At 41.5% G+C, this 26,929-nt stretch overlaps 1 protein-coding gene across 3 annotated transcripts in view; it reads left to right on the plus strand.

Annotated features, from left to right (window-relative positions):
* Positions 1-17,729: 17,729 nt before the first annotated feature.
* nlgn4xa (neuroligin 4 X-linked a) overlaps positions 17,730-26,929 on the plus strand; it is a 54,443-nt gene continuing 45,243 nt past the window's right edge. For 2 of the 3 annotated variants that reach the window (XR_004557683.1, XM_034151640.1), the window contains exons 1-2: positions 17,730-17,869; positions 25,186-25,909. Coding sequence is in view for 1 of the 3 variants with exons in the window: in XM_034151640.1 (XP_034007531.1) it covers positions 25,459-25,909 (451 nt within the window). In the remaining 2 variants the exon portion in view is untranslated. The remainder of the gene's footprint in view (positions 17,870-25,185; positions 25,910-26,929) is intronic. The other variant, XM_034151641.1, reaches the window with a different exon arrangement.

The following is a 26,929-nucleotide window of genomic DNA, read 5'->3' on the forward strand; positions in this document are numbered from 1 at the left end:
TTCACAACTTCATCTTGTAACATAAGCATATAGTGCTTATAGATTAAAGTCCGTCTGATTTTGGTGTAATGCAACTTAGCTCTGCATCAATAGCCCTCTGCCGTTGGGGGACCATCTCCAAACAGATGATATAGTCATTTATCGTCTTGTCTGGCTGTCAGAGGCCGGTTAAACGATGGATGATATTAGCCCGGGGCTGGTTCAATACCTAATTTAACCTCCTTCTCCACTGTCTTGAATGATAGATCAATCAAACATGGTCAATGGCTTGATTTACATTTCAAGAGAAGCAGACAGTCACACTGCACACTGCTTTATACAGAAACATCTCTGTACTCAAATAAAGTATCATTTCCGGGCAGGGGGATATTAAATATATTTCAGTAGTGTAATGATATATTCAATATATAATGACATTTTTGGCACAGAAGGGTCAGGAAATGATTGTTAAGACCCCGTCTGACCACTTTTTAAATGGACTAGAAACTACATTTGAACTTTTATTATGAAAAACTCAAAACATTTGAGTTAAATCTACTGGTAAAGACACATAGCCACTGTTTATTATAAAGATAAGCAATACTAATGCAGTTCTAACAAATACACACTTTATTAGCAAGTTTAAAGAGGACAAATTATACATATTTGTATGTTGTGCCTCCACTGTGACATGTTTCCATGCTTTATTTTTCTCAAAGAAGCTTTGGCACTACATGGTTCTGAAAATATTTCAAGTAAAAAATTCAGACAAAGAAAACGGAGGTCAAATCCTTCTATAGGAGTACTAACAAATGCAAACAATTGTATACCTTGTTTCATATACACAAAGTCATTGCAGGATGAGTTATTTTGAAGCTCTGTTGGAAAGCCCACTATAAAAGACACTGTAACAGTGAAAACAGTGTTGGCACAGCACAGTCCTTGCTGCTGAAGATAATCGATTTATTTATATAGCACCTTTTGAAAACTGAGTTTACAAAATTGCTTTGTCAGAAAAAGCCAAGCAAAAGCAGGATACGAGGCAATATAACAGAGAGACAAACCATGGGGCTGAACAGCAAGAAAACGATGGTCGACTTCACATCAAGACAGATGGCGCAAAGAGAAGACAAATGATGATTCAAGGTAAACAGTACCATAAATAAAAACCACAGTAAAAACATGTCAATAAAATAAGGAAAATGATAAAAGCAATACAAATATGACAAAGCAAGTCTATAAAATCGGAAGAATTTAAGAGAGGTTACTGGTTCTGCAAGCCTTATCTCCTCAGGCAGGTCGTTCCCAAGCTGAGGGGCACTGATGGCAAAAGCAAGGTCATATAAAGATTTAAGCCTGGACATCAGAAAGACCCCCATGAGAACCCCAGGCTGCATCTCATAGGGAGGCAAAGATCTGCTTGGGGCTAGAACCAAACGTTTTTAAAGTGATCAGTAAAATGGATTGAAAATCAATCAGGAAGTCGATAAAGGGAAGCCAGGTCTGGGCTGAGGTTGCAATCTGAAGTAGCTTGAGGTAAGGAAGACGAGTCCAGATAAAGCATGATGGGAGGTTTGTATTTTGGAAATGGAAGGGAGTAAATGGGTCAAATGGAACCGTCAGAGATGTGAGGTCAACACACCTTACTTCCTGCATCCCTTGACCAAGGACTTTATTGTACGTCAGGGCAGAGGAGATTTTAGCAGGCTTACTCAGAAGGTTTGAAAATAGCCTCAATGCACACCAGATCAAAATATGTCCCTGCTTGGATTGCCTTTTAAATCCAGATATCTCGGCCCAATCATCTTTTCCTGTTCCGATGTTTTAAAGGTAGACAAAATGGTGCTATGAGTTGTGGCCACAGCATGTTGAACAGAATATTTTCTGAGTCAGAAAGAGACTGTAACAAAGATTTGCACTTGGACGATTCTCCAGTGAAAAAATCCCTTCGAACAAAATTGAAAGTGTCTGCAACAAGTTTCACTTCCCTTTGCTACCTCTTGCAGAACGAGGTCCAATGAGGGTTACTGCACTGGACAAAAAGGAACCGTGGACACTTATTTTAGATTGACTTGGACAACATTCAAACATCCAGTCATGTTTGATTCAACATCAAAAGCAGCAGCCATTACTGTGTAAAGTAAAGTAGCACAGAAGAAAATCTCCTTGGCAGCACACCAACTGATCGCTACTATCTATCAGCTTTGAGTCCAAGGAAAGAGCAAAGTTGGGTTTCCCTAGCTGTATGGCATTATCAGTATCTCCAGTATTTCATTTTGGATTGTATCAAACTTGAGTCATTGATTGTCATTGGTTATAACTCTTTATTTAGCTGTTTTATGAAGGAGACGCCCATTTACCAGGGCGCATCTTTTTTGCAATTAGCTGTTTTTGGCAAAGATGGCGTCCAATACTCAAAGAGAAAAATCGGGACACAGACATTTAGGAATTGCTTGAATAGGAAGATACTATCTTTAGAACCTAAGTGAATATAGTACAAGCAGTTGGAGTTTTAATGTGTAATGAGTCCCCTGAACAAGTCAAAGTAGAGCAGAGTGAATATGAAATCTTATTAAATCTGACAATGTATTATTGATTCATGTTATTGTATGCAGACACTACCGAGAGGCTTATTTCACAGTATTGCTTCATTTGATGATACTTTTTGAGCAATGTCATGTATATCAGATCTCTCAGAGACGGAATATTTCTATGTTTACAGATTTCAACTTTCTCTCATCACCTGTAACACAAAGTTCAGACAGAATTTTCACACTAATATCCAAACCCCGGGATGCAAATCAGTAGCAGGGGGCAAATAGCTTTTTGATTAAGATTCCCCCGGCTGCCTAATGAAGAAAGCTCTCTGTATATTCCCACCTCCTCTGCAGCATTATCATACAGGAAGTGAAAACCTATTCAAATGAATTGCTTTGCTCTGGATTCGCAGACCTTGATGAGTAGGAATAGAGCGAGGTATTTCAGATGGAGGGCAGGCGGTGAGCCTATTGATCGCATCCAAAAACTCATCAAACCAACCCAAGGAAATGTCCAATAGATCTGACAGGAAGTCCATTCAGCCCCCATCATCCCCTGGGTGGCTAATGACAAATATAAAACTATATGTCATATCGCCATGAGGCAGACGGGGGCATTTGTCAACAAGTCACGTTGCAACCAGTTCCCCGATAAGACTGATCCCTTGGCTGTTACATGATCCTATACTGAAGCTGTACTACTGCAGAAGGGAAAGGCTTCATATACTGTGTGTACTGAGCACGGATTGTAAACAGGGGAATGGCATAAGAAAATGATTGTTATAGGGAACAATAAATGTCAGAAGAAGAAGAAGAGCTGTGGGAGGGGTGTGAAGCCTGGTGTGAAGTTGTCAACGCTGGTATGCACACAATTGAAGTTCATAGAAATGCATTTAATGTGAGTTCCATTCAAGGTACATTGAGAAAAAATCATTACAAGATTCAAGTATAAGAAAAGGGTTTTATATATCCATCAGTCTCAAGTAAATAGAATAGGATAGAATAGAATGGAACATAATACCATTCCTCTATTGTCATTGCAGCATGTACAACACAATTTAAAATATATATTTTTGATAATAAATGACAATAAGTCAATTCAATTCTACCTAACGATTACTTTACTGTGCGTCAATACAAAGTCAACTTTAATCCAGGGGAATATCGCAGGAAATGTAACTGAAACTATATTGTTTTATTGTGTATTTAATACCACTATAATACTATTTGAGATAAGTAAGCACTTAGGGAACCCTACATTTAATACAAAAGTTCAGTTATTATCGTAGACTTCCTCTTAAAAAGAAGTAAAGAAATACATTTGTCATCACGCTAAGCGCCCCTCTTCATGCCACACTGGGAAGCCTCCATCACCCCCCCCCCCCATGTGTCCAGCAGGCCTCTCCTCTCTGCTCGCCCTCTGCTTCCATAAGAGGCTTTCTGTGTCAGTGAATTTTCTCCACCATGCTTCCCGTCCACACACTCACCCCAGGGGCGCAAGCCTTGTTTTATGCATGTCCTCTCCCCGCTGCGAGGGCCCATAAATGGTCTCTCGGTGGGGAGAAGTGGGCCAGGTGCCGCTGCATGCCTCTCACATGGGATGTGAGGGCAGCTGGATGGTTATCCCGATCCCCCCCACAGAGGTTCATTAACCCCCGCGTGCTCGCTCCCTGCCTTAATGTGGTCACTCTCCAGCAAACAGACTGTACGGCAGTGATTGCATGGGTCATCTCCAACTGCTTGGGTAGTGCTTTCTTCTTCTTGTTTAATAGCGGGCGGCACTTAACGTTTAAGGTGCATTACCACCACCTACTATGCTGGAGTGTGGACCAGAGATCTTGGGGGAAAGTAATAATAACATTAAAATAAATAATATTAAGTTTAAATAGGTTCAAATGTATATTATTGCTGTCAACTAACCAAAAATAGTAGCAAATGTCTCCCTTTAATATGTATACACTGTCTGGACTGATTGTACAGTGAAAAACCAAAAGAGCAAACATTATAATTTGACATTATAAAGTTTGGGGATTTGTGCAATACGAGATTAAATAGTGCCAATATGGTTGTGCCTATATGTCAAATATAAAGTGGTTATGGTAAAAGTTCTTCCTGTCATTCTGTTGTATCGCACACACACTTTGCTTCACTATGAAGTTAAAATGAGAAGTTAACAATAAAAAAAACTGCCGTTGTATTCAGCATATATTGCAGAGAATGAGATGAAGACACCGAGGCGGTCTGATTGGCCGGGATAATGAAACAATTGACGTTAATGCATCTCAGTCCCCGGACGCCCTCTGGAATCGTCTTCGACAGACAAATTAGCCGCAGACTGCTCAGAGCAAACAGAAGGAAGGAGCAGAAGCATCAGTTTCTCTGTGGAAATGGCAAGCCGACTGCAATGTGCCTTAGTTTGTATGCATTAACATCACAATGCTTTACTTTGCGCTGAATGTGCTCAGAATCCCAAGTTGACACTCAGAGACTTCTTCCCTATGCAAACAGACACACGTGTTGTCCCCATAGAGATAGTTGCTGTAGTGTGTAAAGCTTTCTCAAATACCCTGCAGGGATATCTCATGCTTTAGTTACAGTGCTGCTTATACCCAGCACTCCTCTCATTCATATCTTTAATAAACAATAAGCTAACTAAACATCTGTCGCTGTCTCACCTGCAAACCATTCTTTTGAACAATTATATACAAAGTATTAGTCACATTGATGAGATTTCTGTTTAAATCAGAATCAGGTTTTTGCCAACAGGGTTAACACACATTTTGTTTGTAACGCATACATTAACAAAGCCACATAAATTAAGCTGTTATCACAAAAAGAACATGAGAAATTAAAACATCTGAAGTCTGTAATGTCCAGCCAGTGTAATTATCCGCCCCCCCCTTGACTCTTTTCACCTGTGTATGCCAGCCCTATCCAGGTGTGTGATTAGTTTATCACTCACACACCTGCTTGCTGAACTTAAATGGCATCAGCAGCAGACCAGGAGCATCATGTGTTAACATTCCCACAACAATATTTGTATTTAGGTCACACCGATGCTGCTCAAAGATCTGTGGCTGAGGGAAACCTTTGTGCGGAACTCGCTGAATACTGAGCAGTCCACCTCCACTCTTTGTATAAGAAGAGATGGGGTCAGTGCAGACTGCTTTGAACCATGAGCGCGCACTGTATATTTAACAGTCAGGAAAAACCCACTGAGGCGCAGATCAAAGTGTCAGGTGACAGCGAGGATGTGTGATGTACAGAGCAGGTCTTTTTTTATTTATTGGCCATTATTTCCAAACAGTTTCCTACAAGGGTTTCTGGAAAGATCTATGAAATGCGATACTAATTATAAGGACAGTGGCAATTTCCTTGAAGAAATAAAGATACAAATAGTTGAATTCAATTCCAATCAACTATGTTCAGCTCACCTGCTGTGCTCACTTTCTGGTGCACTAAAGCCATTTATTGCAAAGACATAATTGGCTGTGCACTCTCTGCATTTTCCCTCTAATCACAACCAACTGGCATGAAATAAAGGATCTTTAAGACTAAGGCAGTAGAATAAAATAGTATTAACTACTACTATTAACTCGCTAGAGATAGCGAGCAGGGACACTCTGCGTTGTGTGTAAGGTTAAGGTTACGGTCTCCCTCCAGCAGACCACCTTCCTGCTTTTTGAGAAGTGTCTGAAAAGCTCTCCACACAGTGATGCGGGGGTGTAGAACAGTATTTGCATGGAGAAGCAGTGGAAATTAATTCCATGCCAAGTTTAAAATCAGAAGGAGTTTCCATCACTCATGCTAATGAGAAGGCACTCAGAGCGCAAACCTCCATAAAAGTTGAACTGTTCCTGAACCGGTGTTCCACTCAGAAGCAGCCTTTCTCTCTCTTAGATATAACTTAATTTGCCTTCCCAACCCTTAAAAGCACCCTGAGGATCCTCTTCACTGTTATTAACTCAAATAAGATGTTTTAGGTGGAAATGCAGAAAAAGATTGCAAATAAATCTAAAACAATTTGCTCTATGTGCCAAGCAATGTCTACTTAATTATACAGAGATGTAACAAGAATGGGTCAATTGAGAAACTGTAGTGCACAAAGCACAATTCTGCTCTATTTTCTCCAAGAAATCATAACCCTGGTGACTGAATGAATATATAATTAAGGGATGAGTAATGTCTCGGATGGTGCTACTAATGAAGTTCCATGAAAATAAAAATAGAGTCACCGTTATACATTAAAGGAGGGATAGCAGCCAGGTGTTTTAATACAAGCAGCAATCACAACAAATGGAGCCAGTCAGCAATCACCCAGGATTAGTTTCCCGCCAAACAAATAATCCATCTTAATCCAACATGGCAGCTGCGTGACTGTGGCCTTCCACCCTGCCACTTAGCGTCCAACAGATAGAGCTCTAATGCAGCTCTAATAAACATCTGACACCGTTTGTTTCCTCACTGTGCTGACTCACACAGCCGGGGACATGCGTGATTACACAAACTAATGCATACTGCTTATGATTTCATGTGATTAAACAAAATGTCTCAAACCAGCCAGTGAGAGCTGCGGCATTGGCAGCTTGTGCCAAGGACTAATGGGTTCACAGTGCTGCGGGGCTGCCTGCTGCTCACAGGTCAAGGTCGGGGGGGGGGGGGGGGCATTGGGCATTGGGCAACCCGGCATTGGGTTTTTATTTGTCTCTGGCGGGCATGTGGAGAGGGTGTTTCCCCGAAAGCTGCTCCCCAATTCGCTGGATGATAAACTGCCCAGAGATACCATGTAGTTTTTAAGTGGATTTTGTATTTGTATCATGTTATATGAAATATATATATGAAGGTTTTTGTTTACTGTTACTGTGAAAAAAGAGAGAGAAAAAGAGGGCCACTCATTGATCCCTGTGGGACCCCACATAGGATGTTTGCTTAATGGGAAGACGTGAACACAATGTCTCACGTGTATATTCAAAATACTGAGAGCAATGTACGTTTAATTTGGCAAGTAAAGATTCATGAATAACTGTATTGATTTTGACAAATCCAACCAAGAGTTTATAATTCATGGTCATCTAGGGCTTTTGTTGTCTAATCAATACGTTGAAAAATAGCATTATATGATGAGTTGTTTTGTGAAATCCATACCGTTCATATATAATGTTGCTGTTATTATGAAAATAAATACATGCGTTATGCGGTGTAGGATTGTAGGAAAAGCCTGTATTAATACAGATGTGCTTTTAGATTAACAAGAACATCCAGGACGGCCTTTTCATAGGAAACTTCAGAAGAACTGAAGGGAAGATAAAGCCCAATACAAAAATAACTGATTAGAATTTCGTACATTCTTCTCTAGAGATGTCATTGAATTTATAACGAGATCTTTCGGGTCAGTGATTAGAGATTCACTATCTTTAAATGTAGCCAGAAGGCCATGGGGTGTTTCTTTTCCTGTTTGGGGGTAGATTCATTATATCTCAGGTCATTTTCATACAAATAAAACATTCTCAGTTGTGTTTTGCATAACGTAGGAGGTTAGTCAAATTGTTTTTATACCTCTTTTGGTTCAATTGGAAAATATGAGCTATAAAATACATGGTTCCTTTTTTTAATTGCATGAGGTAAAGTTCATCAAGAAATCATTTGACATAACATCCTAGAAGCACAACACAATTATGAAATAATAGGCTAATTCAATGTGTGGATCAGAGGTTTGTGTACCGACACAAATGAATAAACATCAATTCACAAAATTTGCAAAAACTGCGTCAGGCAACAAGGTTGAGAAACATCATGGCTGGAGGCAATCAAAAATAAATAGAGGAAAAGGAGCTTTAGCAATTACTGACTTGAAAAAAACCGAGCTGCTGGAATTCATAGCACTACCTTGCCAATACAGAACACAAAGAGGAAACCATCCATATCCTCACTGAGCTTTACAGACTGCCCAGTCCTACTGTAACGTATACAAAACATGAGTTATGAACAGGGTCGGTGTCAAAGTGTCACAGCAGCCGGACCAGATTTCATTTATATCCCATTTCCAAAGGGACAGCGGCTGATATACCCCTTTGGCTTTGTCGGACTCATGTACTCTACATCATGTTAATGTTGTATGTGTTGTCCTTGGTGAAAGAAATGAATAAAGTCAATAGTATAAAGTAAAAGCCTTATAGAAGCAGAGCGGGCTCAGTCCTTTGCATTGCATAAAAGCACTGTGAATAGAGAGGGATGCTTGAAGTGTATTGCAATTTATTTGTTGACATGCACAATGGGATATATGGAGTGCAGAGATGATTTGGGTGGAGGAAGGTTGCATTGAGCTGACAGCAGGAGAAAAAACGTTTTGAACATTCGCAGCAACCAGATATTCGGGTAAATAGATGGGCTAAATCTGGTCGGCTGAGTGAATGGCCTTGGTGAACTCACAATGCTAATATTTGACCAACTAGTGTTAGGGTTGGATATTCATTTAACTAACAGAGACTTGCGTATGTTCTTATTGCGATCGTTTCCCACGTTTTATTTTCCCAACAGGTTGACACACGCACTGCTAAGATAAAAGGCTTTACCAATTCATTTAGATGTGTCAGTCAGTAACAATGGTTTCCAAATGCTACAATATTTGATTTCCAAAGCTCATCTAAGACTTGGTTAGAAGTTTTCAAAGTCACATCAGTGGACCATGATGCAAAAGACGGGTTGCACTTTATTACACGAGTAAACTGGGTGGATTAATAAAGCGTTGTGATTGAGATGTTTTGATAATGCACGTCATGACTGCTCAACTCGTCATCAGCTGCTCAAATCAGAGTGTTTTCTGACATACTGAGAGACAGGTGAATCTGATGCAATGGCCAAATAAAGAAGGCAAATAAAGAAATGACTGACAACAAGGCTTATATGTTAAGACAGAAAAGCTAGTAAGAAAAAGGGATTGCTAAAGGACAATAACTGAAACATGAGAAAAGCTAAATCCATTCTGTCTCACTCAAATACATTACTTTTACCTAACTAATGACATATATTGATTAAATGCCCAACAAACACCATCTGTCTGCACGACTGAAATATGCTCTTCACCTTAGACATTAGGATGTCCTGAACATATTGTGATCCATGACACCCCATCAGTCTGTACGCCAGCTCTCTATGGAAGCTGTCGTTTAGGATAAGGATCAAATCTCAGATGGTCAACGGATAGCCCGGGAAATTCTGCCGTCTAAAGTCAAGAGTAACTGTGGGCAACATCAATCCACATTCATGAGACTGACGGGTGACAGGGGACGTCTGCGAGGTGCTCTCCTCTGTTTGAGTGGCAAGGATCACTGACAGGTCAAGGAGAGGGAAGGGTAAAAATATCAATGCAAAACAGGCAGTGGAAATACCTCCAGCGAATCCCAAAGAACAGAGGGGACAAAAGAAAAAAAAAATAGGAATTTAAACAAGGGTAATACACAGAAAGGGCTTTCCAAACACCAAACAAACACTCTGGTTTTATTATTTAACTTCTGAACAAGAGTGTAAAAATGTTCATCAACTTGTAGTGAGTAGTGCACTTGAATGCACCACAAGGCCTGACTCCTCCCCCAACCACTCCCCTCATTAGAGCAGAGTATAAAGCACACCTGGTGGCCCTCTGTGACTTCCTTTGGCTCTGCTGTCATGGTCGGTGGTGCAGGTAGGCTGCACCACTTATTATTAAGGATACATTTGTCTCATTTCTGCTATCTATCAGTTTATGCTAACTTGTTGCTTCCTTGCAGATTGTCCTGAAGCTGAGTATCCAAAACCTCTTCCTGTGGTGAGTAGAGCAGCACCTGATTTGTTTGTCTGCCACATGGTGAGCCATTTTTAACCTTCATTTAACCATTGCTTTTGGGTTCACTTACTGCTGTTTTGTTCGGTTTGCTAACTATGTGGAAGTGTTTGTTTTTATATTCACCCTCACTGTTGTGGTGAAGAGCACCGGGGGCCAAGAGTGAGGGGCCTGTTTGCTGTGACTGCACCTGGTGATTATTTGGTTGTACCCTAGTGTTGCTGTTCTTATAGACTTTTAATGTCACATTTAGTTACATATTTGTAACACATTCTATAATAAAGCTAATTTTAAATTGTTGGTTCTAACCAATGATTTTACCTTACAGCAACATTTCATGAGTTTTCTTTTGATTGCATTTTATATAAAAATAAATGTATTGTGAAACACGTCTCTGCCCCTCAGTTAACGAGCCTGTGTCCTGATTTCCTGCATTGTCTTTTTGTGTCCTGGGGTCCAAGGTCCTTTATCCACTTTTTTTAAAGATCCTATTTCAAACACTTCAAGTCATGTGATATTAAACTTATTGTGACTTTTGTAACTACTCAGAAATGAGGCACTCACAATGCTACATCCACATTTTAATACGTGAATTTCGAAGAACGGGGTTTGACTTTCAAAATGGGTTATCAGCGTGGCATTCTCAATTGGCCACGCCCATGACCAATCCCCTTATCAAAACTAAATGTTCGTCACTCTCCCCACATGTGCAAACCATGAGAGAAAATGTCAAAAAGCTAAAAAATAATTATATTTGTCTGTGCTGGCTTTATAAGTTTTCCCTGTTAGCCCTGCGAACACCTGACCTTCATCCCCTCATCAGATCAGTGCTCCAGTAACAGCTGTGGGGGAACCAACCCTGATCGAAGTGCAAACTAACACGAGTCTTCAGAAAAAATCTATGAAAGGGCAGATGAACTCTAAGGTATACTCAAAAAGAGCAGGGCCTCTGGGCTGATGAGGCTAACGAGGTCCAGGTGTGCACATTGATTAGCTGATGCACGGCAGGTGAGGGAGACAGGATCTGTAACTACTGAATTGAAGCCAAACAAGTCATCCCAACTGTAAGTAAAACAAATGAATGTAAGATTTAGCAAAGGGAAACAAAGGAAAGAAGCCATGACAGTTTGTTTTAAATCTGTCATTTTAATTCAAAGCTTACTGGGTTACACTAAGAGTTAAGCTAGCTCTGGCACATAACCACCATTATCACTCGGCTAAGTGTTTGCTTGACTTACTTACTGAATCTCAAATCCTCAAGACACAAAAAGCTTTTCTATAATAAATTCACTTCTTGCTAATTGAAGATCTTCTACTGTAGGACCTAGAAGCAGTTTTAAAATCGGTGTAACACTATGAAGATAATACAGCTTACAGATGTTTTTAGGCTAGTTTAGGTGTCTCATCCTATTACATGTTTGTGTGGTTGTTGCTGCCTGCTGATTCAAACACAACCCCAGCTAGGCTCCACCAAATTGAGATGTTCTGTCGAGTCAGCTGCCAAAATGGCTGCGAGCATTGAATCCCAGCGTTCCACTTTTCCAGTAATGCATCTCAATGAAACATTTTAGTTTGAGTCTCCCTGCCTTAGCTACTTTTAAACTACCAGTTTGTAAAGCAGGCATCCATGAATATATTTTACCATTTGCAGTCTCCATAACCAAGTGGAGAAAACTCTGGCGACATCAGTGCTTGAATTGGAATAAAAAAGGTGCCAGTACTTTAAATCAGCAACTGTTTCAAGTGAATTTATTTATACGGCCCAAAAACAAGAATTTGGCTGTCATATAGTGTATCCTATAATGCTGGTGGGCTTGTCTCTTTACTGTGTATTTTAGAAATGCTCACTTTAAACCAAATGACTCCGGGTGCATCTGAGATTAGAGGGGGTGCAGGGGTAAAGTGCTATTTTTATAAGTGGGGAGTGGATCTAACAACAATTTTTTATATTGAAGTTAAATGCATCAATCTGGTGCACTTTGAGAGCAACAGTAAGAGATCTATGGATACATCTCTCAACACCCATATGAAACAGAACTGTAAACAGATTTTCTATTTCTTTATGGATGTTTTACAAATCACTCCCCTTTTAAACTCTATTCTTGTTTTACTGTCATATAGTATTTCATTTTTAGTGAGTACTAGGACTAGTACCAATAAATGGAGCAAGTTTCATGAATGTGACACTTTTATTTTGTAAGATAGCAAGGGGGGGCATATTGTGATAACCAGGCCTGTCATAAAATGCACCCCACCCAAAAAGATGTTTCTATTAATCCCACCCTCAAGCATGTTTCAGGGTATAGTTGTAGGACTAGTACCAATGAATGGAGCAAGTTTCATGAATGTGACACTTTTATTTTGTAAGATAGCAAGGGGTGCATAATGTGGCAAAAATATGCTGACAAAGACTATGTAACATTTGTAAACATATATTTTGATTATTATATGACATATGTAAAATTAAACAATACATTTTAAAGCCTGTGTATACAGACAGGACGTAACAATAATAAACACGAAGATTAAAAAAAACAAAAACTGAAAAGGAAGTGACGAATGAATTTCGACACCACTACCATCAAATACGGAGCGAAAAGTTTAACCACAAGAATCAAGACTATATGAGCTACCACTAAACAACTCACAGTCTGAAAATTACCATTAATAAAAACCCTGAACGTTTACTTTTCGTTTTAAACATCGTTTTAAGGTGTAAACGTGTCATTTAGAAATGCGCGTTCCCGTGACAAGGGGGGCATTTCATGACGGGGGTGCATAATTTGACACACCGGTGAGTATACTGGCCCAATTCAAGCACTGGGCGACATCAGAGCCACAGCGGACATTTAAGAATTGTAAGTCCTGTTCTCAAAGTCTTCTCTCTAGGATTATGCCAGAACAATACATGATAGTTATGTTTGCCCGATATAGCGATGATGAAATTGGTCAAAGCCTTCCAAATCAGAAAACGTTTATGTATCCAGTATTTTGGAAATGTAGGGCGTTACAGCAGCAAATGTAATGCATATAGAAGGCACAAAGGATATAGAATACAGTGTTGGTGTGGTGGTCAATGAGGACTGCAATTTTCTTTTATCTGACCCTTCTTTTTCTCTAGGTTTTGTAAAGTTATCAAAATAAGATACTTGAAATAACCCATGGTTGGAAGAAGAGCAATCCTATTGCATTGTTGCTTTTGAATGATAGTGCAAAGACCATAAAGTCCTATTACAATACTTTACATTCCTACAATACCTGCACCATGACTGGATGCCTGCCTACCCTTACTTTCATCATAAACAGACTGTCTTACTGGCACTGTTGGCGCCGGAGCAAAATCATGAGCTGCAGAATCATGCAATATGAACGTAAATCCTCGGAAGCTACACTCGAATGCCAGACCTAGACAAGGTTATAACATCACACTACTTTCCTTCCAAGAGATTAACATTCATTACTCACACAACTCCAAGAGGTCACTTGTAAGGCTAACGGAGAATGTTAATTTACCAAGGGGAGGAAAGATATTCCCGCACATAAAACCAGAATGAACTGCATGGGGCCAGAGTTTTCTTTCTCGTAAATTGGTGGAATTTACAGAGTCCAACATGGTCTCATTGGAAGGCTGGAGAGAGTATTTTGAGGGAAGCAGCAGATGAGTGACCCGCATTGACTGGCAGAGTATGCTTATTTTGTGGAGCAGACTGTTAAAGATCATGGTTAAAGACTGGAAGAAAAATCTTTTCCGACTTGTCCACGTCTTCAGACGCCAACAGCAGAGAGCTATCTGCTCCTGAAGAGCTCCACCGTCATGTCTCGGCGGTCCCTATACTGCCTTTAAGTATCTGTGTGCTACCCCGAGGCGACAGGGATTGTCTGTGCTTAAACACAGAGGAAGAGAGGAGTCCTTGCCATCTCTGATCCCCCCCCCCCACTCCCCCTGTATCTGTCTCTCTGCATGTGGTGACTGCCACTGTTTGTCTAAAATCATCAGAGGCGTCTTGTCCTCTGTGAAGCATTAAACGGCACACTTCTTGCCCCCAACTTGTGGAGCTGCTGAACGTCTGCAGGTCTGACAGCCTCATCGTTCTGCAGGAGTGCACATGGCCACACACTCCTTCCAGATATACACACTCCATATACTGTCTCAAATGCTTCTGTAGCTACTTATTCTGATTTAAGTGCAAAAGTGCATCCCAATGCGAAGTATGGCAAAATACACTTCGACTAGCCGCGTTTGTGTTGGCTTCTATAAACACAGCACTACAATAGTTATTCACGTGATATTTTGTAACTATTTGAGTACCGTATCACTATACTGGTCTTTGAGAGAAGCCATTGTTAACTTTTCGGTTAATTGAGCAGTCTGTAAATTGCTAATGCTAACTAATTCTGATAGTGATGTCATCAGTTTGAGTTCAAATGTAGAAGATAAATCTCAGGTACACGCTGAAAGAGTTGTGTTTGACAGGTGTAGACGTTTAAATGGCAGTGATGGTCTAGTAAAAACCAGAATACTTTATTTATATCAGGTTTTATATTGTAATTTTCTCTGATTTCAAACCTGGCTGTATTTTGGGGGATGAAATCGTCCGTGGCAGTTCCATCCCGCAGCGGGGGGAGAAAGGTCACGTGTCGTGTTCAGAGGCGCGCTGCCACAGGTTGCAGGTGGATGTGTAATCCTGCTCAACATTTGATTTGGCTTCAGCCTGGCAGCAGTGACGTCCCCTCATCGCTCTCATGAAAGTCACAGAGTCAATGTGGGCCGAGCTGCTGACTGAGGCTGATAGATACTTCAGAGGGAGGAGGATACCCCCCACCGCTGAGGGTTCTGATGTGGGGAGAGGGAATAAATGATGGTCATATCAAAGGCTGGCTGCAGCGCTCTGCCTCGTCCTCAGGCTCCTCTCCTCTTCAGTCCTGCTGCAGGCCGCCGTCACTCACACCATGAGGAATGTAGGGGAAATAATTACCAAGGCCCATAACTTTGACCCATCAGTTCATACTGTCCTGACTGAGCACACGCACCTGTAACCTTGGCTGCTGTGCTCTCAGTGTTTTGTCTCCCTGTTCCTGCCTGTTGGCGTCAGCTGATAGAGGTGTTATGCTTCTATCTTGTTATGCACAATGTTGATTATTCTCTCTGAACTAGCTAAATACAAGGGTTTGGGGTAGAGTTCTTCAGAATTGATTGTGGCATCTCAACCGTGTGGTCAAACCGTGGCCAGTGACATGTCTTGTGAATTCTCCGGCCGAAGCTCCAAATAAACCGTCAGTGTTTGCCATCAAAGCTCCAGCTCTCCATCGTGTCTCTCTGAGTCATGACTCCAATTGCTTCAGAAGTTTCCCCCACAATGAACATCCATGATTTTATTTGTGTAGATTCGATATGACCTTGATATCTCAGGCAATCCCATTTCAACTTTGGAAGCATCCATTTCCAGCTTTTTATCATTATCTCAATTGAAATGCAGACTGTTGAGGGGAAAGGATGAATTCTGCGGATTGTGAATCTGCTGGTCGTTGCTTTCTTGAGATCAAAAATATGTGAATTGCATACGCCTTAAGATTTACATCTTCTATAAGAAAAGCAAAAAAGGGGTAGGGGAACATCACGAAGACTTTAAGCATGTGGAAAAAATGCTGCCTTGCCCTTTTTTAAGGTTGAGCATCACGTTGTCCTGGAGCCAAAGCCTTCAGGATTGAGTAGCAAATGTACGTAATGGCCAAATGTTGGCATCATTTTTGTAATTTTTCCCATTGACTTACATCGGGATATTGACGTCAGTAAATCAGCATCACTTGAATAGCCCTTATTTAAACCAGGGTCTTAAAGTTGTTAAATGTGCAACTTCAGTGTCAATCTGTGACGTCCCAGGATGATCAGAGGATAGTCCATGTTGTTTAATTGGTGAATACACCATCACAACATCTGTCCTTTACAGAAAGACCGCAGTATTGATTGTTTGTTCAAAGCGACCTGTAATTATTATTTCCTGTAAGGTGACCTCTTGTGGTCGTGCAGATAATGACGCGGGGTCACAGCAGGAAGCAGCAGGCGCTATTAAGGTGCCAGAAGTCTGTCCGAGATGACACGTTAATTCTGTGTTGTTTGTAAGAGACTCGGCTGTAAGAAACAATAGATTTTCTGCCTGCTCTGTGTCTGTAATTGGTGTTTTTACTAACAATGCTTTGTCTTAAACAGAAACCCTGCAGAAGCACACCGTTCTAAACAAACTGATTTTTTGTCACATGCCCGAGCCCAGTTTTGTGGCGATTTACCAATGTTGGATAAAAATGTAAGCAATTTTCACACATCATTATTATTATTTGCTACATTTAAGACAACACAGATCAACAATAACACTATTTGGATACCTTTATCCAGAGGTGGAAGAGGTAGGCTACCTTTACAAAAACTCGTTATGAGACTGGCTTTTCTGAATAATATACATTATAATATTGGATTATAATGAATCATTAATCATTTTGTTGCATCTTGCAAAGGTGGTGCTAACTTTAATGACACTTTTTAATAGTAGGTATGTCAATCCGTAACAGTGCATCACAATTCATATTGAAGTAAACGCACAATATTCACCTCCAAAATTAATGGAGTAGAAATATAAATGGCAACACTCATGTGAAGTACCGTACTTAGTTCTCAAGTAAATGCACTTAGTTACTTTTATAAGCTCTGGAGACAATTGTGTCCGCATGTCTTCCATCACATGGCATATTAACCAACACTGAACTCTTCTGTTTATCTTCATGGGTGCGTGCTGTTGCTCTCAGAGCTCCTGGGAGGAAGAGGGAGGAACAGGGAGACTCAGCCCCCCTTTACCCCCCATTCCCTCTCCCTGCCATGCTCCATGCTTCATGCCAGAGCTGCCACAACACCGCGGCTGGTTAGAGGTGATGGAGAGAATGCGGCAATCTATTGGCTGCAGGCGGAGTACATTTCAGGAGGTGTAGTCCAATGGCAAGCTGGAGAGGGGAGGGGATGGGGGGGGGTGAGAGAAAGAGAACGATAAATAGAGAGAGAAGGAAAGAGATGGAGAAAGAGGGGAAAAAGTGAGAAAGAGAAATAGATAGGGGAGTGAGAGAAACAGACAGGCAAGGGGGGAGAGAGAGTGAGAGAGACAGAGGGAGGAGGGGGGAGTGAGACCTGGTTTCTCTAACACTAATCTTGTCCTCGCAACACACTCGCTCTATGAGAGCAATTAGATTCAGCTGCGTTTCCACAGCCTCTGCAATGACTCATTGAAACATCTTCTGTGCTGATAAAGCCGCATCTACCCCCCCCCTCTCTCCTCACACACACGCGCACATACACACACACACACACGCGCGCGCACGCACAATAACGGGCGCAGGCAGGAGGCATAGCTGCGCTGCCTTCAGCACGTCGGGACTTCTTACTTTGGATTTGCGGAGCAGGAGGCTGGACTTTACTGGGTTTTTTAGCCGTGTGTTTGGACTCGAGTCGGGACTGACGGAGGAGGGGGAGCCGGTGGAGACCCGGGCTGAGGTGAGTGCTGCCAAGGGGGGCTGAGATGCTGAGCTTTCCCCTTCAAGCCGGAAAACACTGGCTGGATCTTTGTGCGTTTTCAGGCGCTCCTCCTTTCCATGTCCGGACGCGCGTCAGTGTCATAAAAAAGGAGCACAGGGAATATATCCACCTTACATGGATGTCATGTATTCTGACTTATTAGGAAATATTAGCAATAATGGAGAGTTGTTTTGTCTGCAGAGGCTCATTCTTGCGCACTTTCACTTGTAAATGTTGATGACGCGTTTTATGAAGAGTGTAAATCAGTGCAGACTGGGTGCAACAGCTCGGTTAACTTTGTGCTGCAGGAGAGGCAGTGCAGCTGCTGGTGGTGGAGCTGGTGGGGCTGGTGGTGGTGTTGTGGCGACACAAAGAGCGCCCCTTTACATGGTAAAGCATTGAAACCGGTTTCACACCTGCGTTTCCAACTCTTTTTCTGCAGAGGCTCTGTGCGCGCATCGCTATACAAGCAGCCACAAGATGGGGGTGTAGATATCTGGAAGTGTGGGTTTTTCAGGGAAACGAGAAAAAAAAAAAAAGGGGGGGGGGGGGGTTGAATAAGGTTTGTGGCATGCATGATTTTTTTTCACAGCCACACTGCTGCTAATGCTGTGATTTCCAGCCGGTGCTCACACTGGGTGGCATGTAGACGGCAGGGCTCTGTCTATGTTCTGCAGCTCCACACGGGATGACCTTGTGTGTGTTGTCATGCACGGACATGCTCTGAGATTAAATCATGTCCACAGTGAGTTTAAGCCCATGGGGATGGAAGAATAAAAGTGTCATAGTGGAAAATATAAGATTAGACAGATTAATTCGGCCGTTTGCTCAGGTTTCCACTGCTTTTGTACCAGCTGGGGTGATCGTAAATCCACCTCTAATGCATATATATTTCTATAAAGTGTGACATCTTCCTCCAGTGCAGTTTATCTTTGACTCGTTCTGAAGCTGATGCTGCATTCCTTCGCCATCTTAAACAGAGATGCTCTTCCAGGTGTACGATTCACACCGAAATGACATTTGAACATTATGCTAATTACCAGTTTGACAGTGACTGAGCGAGCCCAGCTTCACATGTTAATGTAAGAAACATTTGTTCATGTACCACAATCAATCATTTTCCCCTTTCCTCGGATTTGGCTTCTGTCCACTCTCAACAAACTGCTCAGTTCATCCAGGATGAAAGTCATGTCATTTAAAATTGAAAGGCAAACAGCACTCCTTAATCTCCTCCGACATGTTCCCAAATAGTATCAAGGATTCCTGGAACATGTCAGGGGACAAGTGCAGGAAATTGGTTTGACAGAGAATAATCTAGACTGTTTTACCGTCAATCTTTTTTATTTTCTCTGACCATTTAAGGTAAACATGACAAACTGGAGCTTAACCATCACATTGCAGATTCATTGCATCATAAATAGTAATCATTTCCCATTGTTATCACTTCCATATTGTTGTCATTTCCACTGCAGGCCTTTGTGATCTGTGCTCATGTGACTGACGGATAGAAACAACAGGCATTGTGGAAGCTGCAGCAGGATCTAATGGATTTAATGCTATTAAAGCAATTTATTGTGTTGTGAGATCTAATGGAGCTCTGAGGGAGAATTAGCGCACAGCTGGACGTCCGGTTGTATGTCAATCCCACTCACATTTATTCCTCTGTGCTAATGTAGAATAATAGATCTGTTGACTTTAATATTTAACCATGCATGCTGTATTTGGAACAGTGAAGAGAGTATAGCTAAGGGCTTTGTTAGTGTGAGTCCTCACTGCAGACCTATGTTTGTTTGGATGCTAAAAGCAGCACCTCTTCCTGCAGGGTTTAAAACAAGAAACTATGTTGGGATAAAAAGTGGTTTTGCAAACATTTTTTCGCATACTTAAAGAGCCTTTGTTCATCACACTCTCGTTCCTGTGGTCAATTCCCTGTTTTGCAGTGTGGTCAAACCTCAGGAGCAGAGCTAGCATCGGGCCTCTTGAGTGTAAGCATGAAGCAAGCATGTCACATTACTATAACATTTACACAGAATAGCACTTAGCTAAAGCAGTGTGGGGAGTGTTAACCACAGCATTCACACACTTAACTATGATTGGGCAGTCATTTTCTTCCGTTGCCACTTTAATGGCTCATGACGAAGTCGCTTATTTCTCAAGGGATGTGGGTTTGGTAAATTGGCGTCTACCAATCAGATGGTTGGCGCTTCATTCCCCTACATTTAACATGTCTTTCGGCAAGATACCTAACCCCAAATTGCTTCATAGGCATGTCTACAGTATGGTATTGCCGAGGTGGGGAAGGGAACAATAGCTTCATTTTCTTCTTCTTCTTAGTTAGAAATGCATTCTATTGGCTTTTGGAACCAAGTAACCATTTGTAAGAATGTGAAAGCATACATGCCTTATTTATTTGTGAGATGCATCATAAAGCTGGTGAAGAAAATTCCAAAGGAAAAGCACAAAATGCTAAATTCCATAACCCTAAACTTAACCCTGTGTCTATTGCGCTTCCTACACCTTCCATTGTCCAAAGACAAGCTGTATATTGGCGTGTGAAGCAACCTTGTCAAATATAAATGATAAAAGAACATGCATTTATACAACGCTCTCCAATCTCCCAGCACCTGAAAAGGCTTTTATTATACATGCCAGCATTTACCCATTCACACACACGTTAACACTCAGTTGGCAGGGCTACCATACAGGTTCTAAACTGCTCATCATTCAATCTAATGCTCTTTCACTCGCACTCGAACACAATGGCGGTGCCTTCGGGAGCAATTCAGGGTTCAGTATCTTATCCAAGGACACTTCCACATGTTCTCTGGAGTAGACTGGATTCTGATTGGTGGGTGACCCGCTTTACCTCCTGAGCCACAGCCGATGAGCAGTTAGAGATAATGGACGGATAGATTGATGTTTCTGAAGTATGCATGTTTATTGATATTTGTCTAAAGGACAAGTATTTGTATCTGTGCTGAATGGCAATCATAAAGAGAGGCATCCAAGGATTCCGGCATATATTTTCCGAAAGTATGTCCTTGAAGACGTTCATTGTTGTTAAGATGAAAAGGTACAAAAGCGGATGTGCGGTTGTTTTTTCGGCGCTGACGGCTTTGCCATTTTTAGACTATGGATTCTTGATTGATCAGGATCAACAGATTGTTAGTTTTATACCCCAACAACAACAACAACAATAAGACAGCGGCAGATGATGGATATGTGTAAAGTTGCATGAACTGTCTGAAAAGTTTGTATGTGTGTGCGTGTTGGAGATGGATATTATATTGGAGAAAGTGTGTTTTTGGTGAAGGATCTTTGCATTTATTCTGTACTAATTTGCATTTGTTTAATTGATGTCAACACCAGCTAAAAACATGTTCTAAACAGGCTACTCAACATGTCTGGTTGAATGTGTCATTTAATAGCCCTGATCTACAGTATATTCTACAAAGTGGCAGTAATGTGCAGTAGGTCTTATTAAATCTGCCCCCCGTCGTGATCGTACAGTCACAACATACTGTAAATGTATATAAAGTACTGTATTTATATCAAGTATGTAAATGCAGTAATTATAAGCTGATGGGGTCGTGTAGGTCTGTGACATTTCATAGTCAGGAAGACAGAGGGCCTCTGAAAGGATCATTTTATAATGATTGAAATGCAAATGACAGAGAGCGCCTTCATTGCTATTCATAGGATTTATCTCATATAATCATTAAGAGTGAGAACAATGTTCGCAATCTCCTGTGTGCCTCCTCCAAGGAGAGCTCGCTCTGCATCCGGAGCCTTCTGAAGGACAGGTTGTCATAAAACCACACGTTATTACACATACTGTACACAGGGTCCATTTATCACAGAAACATTTACAAGCCTACTGTGTCACCTCAGTGAACAATGAGCAACAATTTTGCAAAGTGTCGCCCCATTCACTGCTTTTACAGTTCCCGTGCTGCCATGTGCAAACACATATCCTGATATTCCTCATATAGTTGCAAATTGCATCATTATGTAACTGCTCTTGGAGGCAAACAGCCAAGGATGAACAGCCTGTGGTTGTACTAACACCACAAAAATGATCTCTTCAAGGCAGTTTGTCTCCTGTTGCTAGGATATCTACGTATATGCAGTGATATGTGGATAATTGAAAATATAGTTTCATTTCAAAACAGTTGCCATAAATGGGGTTGTTTAATGAACACATAAGCACATACTGTGTGTCTTTTTTTGTCACTTGTGAGCTCAGAGAGTTAAAGAAAGATTGTCCTTATTAATATGCAAATGTGTGAAATGTAATGGGTGCATGGAGGAGAAGCTGAGGGGTGAAAATGAAGATCAATTATGTTCTATTCTTGGGTTCCTGTGTTCAGTAACCCATGGCCTTAATAACTCTAAGTTGGACTCTGTGAGTGTCCTTTAGTTTGATGATAGAATTTAGGAAAACCTAGGGGTCTTTTGTGCATCTGAAGGATAAATATGGTATCATTCTACTATTTTCTTACTGGAAACAAATACCATGAAAAGACCAAAACAAGCAATGTATTATTTTGTCTCTTTTTCTTTCCTATTATTTGGCTTTCAGCTCCAAACCCATGTCAGTGGTATTTCTAGAATCAAAAATTGAGGAGTCTAACTCTTAGTGTTTCCTCCATCATTATATTCCTGGAAGTGATACTGGATTACACACTGGTCAACATGGGCAACTCATCCCTGACCCTCAAGGGGCTCTACAGGCTCCAGGTCCACTATGCAATCACTTTGTGCTAATTAAATTGATTGTCAAGTGTTTCTTTTAATGTCCCCTGTGCACCACTAAAGCACATTGTAAACTGAAATGCTATAGGCATTAAAGAAAAGGCCTTTATGTCTTAAGTATATACAGGACTGTGCTTACATGCTGCATTGAACTAATTAATTATTTGTGTGCATAATCTAGCTGCAATGGACTGTAAATCATCGGTGGAGAACCTCAGGGATCAGTCCTAGGTCCTCTACAGATGTGACTCCAGTGTTGACCCCAGCACTATTGTTACATTTAAAAAACAATGCATTGTTATGCTTTGAATTAATCTGTATCCATATGTCAATATAGACCATTGGAGAAGGGTTCATTAACTGTAGCTTTGGCCCCCTGAATAACCTCTAAAATGTGCGTGTCCATGGAATGTGTGGTGGACTAACACAATGTTTGATTCAGATTCTACAAATCATCAGCCCTAGAATCTGGACATGTATGATCTGTATGTTGGAAATGTCCCTCACACTTATAACACCTTATCAAGTTAGTCATGATTAGGCCATTGCAAACAATCCAATATGGTCTTACTGTTAGTCCTAAAAGTAAAACCAACATTGTATCGGTCTACAAATTTAGAAAAATATGTGTCTGTCTTTGTGCGAGTGTAAATCCAGCCCGGCAAACATCAGCTAAAGTATGGATTTCTGTATGATGACCTGCCCCAACAGTGAAAGCCTCTGGCGTCTCAGTGAAAGTTGAGTCATCGGTAGTCAAACATATGTGCGAAAGCCAAATATCGAAAATGCTATTATGGTTGTTAAGGTGAATAAGATGTCACCCATGTGTATAGAGCGATAACCCAGAGTTGCCCTGTGCTGCTTTCCGTATAATTTACAGTGCAGCCGGCTTCTCAAGACTGCTACTAGCACATTTTCAGGGGATATTCAGAAATGAGACATGAAAACAACAGTAGCAGACATGCATTTAAGAAACTACTTTCCTCCAAAAATATTTTTAAGGGCTTGTTAGTATTGAAAGAACAACTTTTTGGGCCGGTGCCACTTGTCAGCAGGTCTCATTGATTGTTACCATGGCAACACAGCTGCTGACTCTCACCTTAGGGTAGAGAAACAAAACTATTTAGTTTTAAAGGCTTGGTTAAACCAATTAACAAAAAAACATTGTAGGTAACCTGAGGGGTGATTCAATTCAACATTATTGTTGGCAAGACAGTTAGTATAATCTTTGAATTTCATTTCAATGAATGTATTCATCATTATTTATAATTATCCCGTTTTTGTGTAGCCTATGTATTGATGTTTTTGGGCTATTCTGAGGTTTTTGTTTATTATTGTTAACAGACAGAGATTGATCTGGAAAGCAGATTCTACTGCGCATGTCCAAACGTTGAAATGGTGTTGGGAAGTGAAAGACATTCACACAGGGAATGAAGCTTTTAGGGGCGATACAACACAAGATGTGCATATCCCTTCTGTTTTATTATCATGTGTATATCAACTTAACTGGCATCCATGCACCTGCACAGGATGATCAGTGCCCGTCTGTGATGGCGTCTTTCCAATACACCCCTGACACATAATAAACCTTTTTCTGCTTCATTCGGTGATAATCTCTACCGGCTCCATCTCATGCTGCCACCTGTGTTAATGTGGATTCTCAGTGGTGTCTGTACAGCCATTTTCCTGTTCGAGCTAATGTGTTCGCAGGCAGGCAGGCCTACATGACAGATCCCTGCAGCTGTAGTCAGTAACCACTTAAATCCTCTCTGTTCTCTATTACTAATCCAAGCTGGAGAACTGTTCAGTTTGCTTTGCAAAGATTGGCATGCACTTTGGCTCTATTAGCAGAATTGCGCTCATTTATTCATGCTGCTTTTTCATATATATTTGATATCAGAAAGGAGTCAGTGCTGGTCAGCATGATATTTAATAATTGATTTGACTTTGAGTGGCATCCTGTGTTATTTGACTGAAAGGGTAATTAGTCAACATCTTTTGATTGGAGCAGTCAGGTGTGAGACTTTCTTCAACCAAACCACTTCAAATGTAAAAAGATATATATTTGAAGGATGTCTCCAGACCTGAGTCCAGAGCTCGTTCAGGAAATTGATTTAATGGATGGGTTGCCATCTAGTTTTCACCATTAGACCATGAGACGGCCAAAGGCCACAGAGCGGATTTCTAATTCTGGGGGCTTTCCAAAACTCCCTCACAGAGAGAAAAATAAATAACAGTCATCAAATTATGTCAACCCGTCTAGACCTCAGCAGGCCTCCACTTATGAATTAATTTCTCTAAAACCCACCAAATGAATTTTCAGTTTATAAGTTAATTTTGAGAATTAAGATAGAATGAACTTTTAAGGCATTTAACTCACAAGACAAAATGAATTAAAAAAAAAACTTTTAACAAGACTAAGAGGTAACAGAGAATATAGAAGCTCTGTGGCTGATCATGACATTAACAGGAAATTAAAAATAGGCAACCATGATAAAAAATATACAGTAGGTTTTATCTTTTCTTTGTGTGTTTTTCAGGATATCCCATCAAGCTGGAGCCAAGGTGACCACAGAGCGTCGTAGGCCCTCTCCTGACCCGGACAGGTGAGTCGTTCAGCAGCCGCCCGTCTCCATGCAGGCTCTCAGGATGGGGAGCTCTGAAGCTGCTTTGATTGGCTGCGGCTCCTTTGCTCAGCTCGCAGCCTGAGGAGCATCAGGAGTTCATCTCGGTGGAGGGGTAGGGGGGGCACGAGGACCCTCCGGTGGACTTTAACCACGACCTGCCAGGCTCCGGCTCAGCACCGCAGGAGCATGTCACCGCCAGGAGGCCCTTCATGGATGTGTTGCTCCACGGCCAGGGCCAACTTCCTGCTGTGGGTGGGGCTGGTGTCCATCTGTGGGGCCGCCGCTCAGGCCCAGCAGCCCCCCGTGGTCACTACAAATTACGGGAAATTGCGGGGAGTGAAGGTTACATTACCCAATGAGATCCTGGGACCAGTGGAACAGTATTTGGGGATCCCGTACGCGCTGGCCCCGACGGGGGAGCGGAGGTTCCAGCCGCCCGAGCCGCCAATGTCCTGGCCGGGCATCAGGAATGCTACTCAGTTTGCTCCGGTTTGTCCTCAGTTCTTGGAGGACCGCTTTTTGCTCAATGATATGCTCCCAGTGTGGTTCACCGCCAACTTGGATACAGTGGTGACCTACGTGCAGGATCAGAGCGAGGACTGCCTCTACATGAACATCTACGTCCCTACGGAAGACGGTAAGCCAACGGAGTCTTCTTATATCTGTTGCCTCTTCATGTATGTCTTTGTGTGGCTTCCTATTGTGTTCTATACTTGCTCTTGCCGGGCAACTTTTTGAGAGTTGAGTAGTTCTTGGTAAACATGGAGCAGGATTGTTCCATATAAACCTTGTCTGGTTCGTGGGGCAAAATATATGGAGATTCAATGCTAAGTCTGCTATGTTTTCCATAGCAGATGGGCACTGACAAGAACCAGGGGGGTCAACAGTTTTGCCCCTCAGTCTGCCAGTTGTTCCGGCCCTTCTGCTACAGCCTCTTAACACTGATTGGTAGTTAAATATTTGAAACTATTCACAGTGGTGTTGCTGAGAATGCTTGATTAGCAATTCTTCTGTTTTGAGAATTATAAGTTGTTCTTTGAAGATAATATGTGTCAAATGTTGAAAGATTGTGCAGCCGATACAACAGTTCGACCCAATTGAGTGATACAATAAGACCCTTTTCTTGAAGAGATAATATTTCAGGGCTTGGAAATTGTTTCTGATATTCAGGAATCAACACTCCACTGTCTAATTATGGCCAGTGCTAAAAACACAAAAGGTGTAAGCTGAGTCAGACCGTGCCCTTTAAATGAAAAGTCATCAGAATCATGTTTTTGGAGAAATGTGACACCCCTAGTCATAACCCTTTGAGATTAACATAATGCTGAAATTAAACTTGTTTCCCTGTGCACTACATGGGCGCCCTTCAGATAAGTCGCTGATTTAGCCTGTGGGGTAATCACTGGGCTGTCAGAAGGAGAGGACACACAGGGTCTGCTTCGTACTATCACTGATGAGAGTGCTGTTAAACAAGAGTGATGAAGGATAGCACTAAAAAGAAGCACAGCCTAGTCCTGTATTGCTATCAGCTGAAGGCTCCTCCGTAATGGCTTGTTTTCTGCACTCACCTGTTCCAAAGAGTACTTGTGACTTGGAGTGGGTGTGGGGAGCACTTTGCCCACCTACGTCCTGCAGCGGTTGCACGAACAAGACTTTA

Source organism: Trematomus bernacchii, unplaced genomic scaffold (genome assembly GCF_902827165.1).
Source record: "Trematomus bernacchii unplaced genomic scaffold, fTreBer1.1, whole genome shotgun sequence".
Lineage (NCBI taxonomy): Eukaryota > Metazoa > Chordata > Actinopteri > Perciformes > Nototheniidae > Trematomus > Trematomus bernacchii.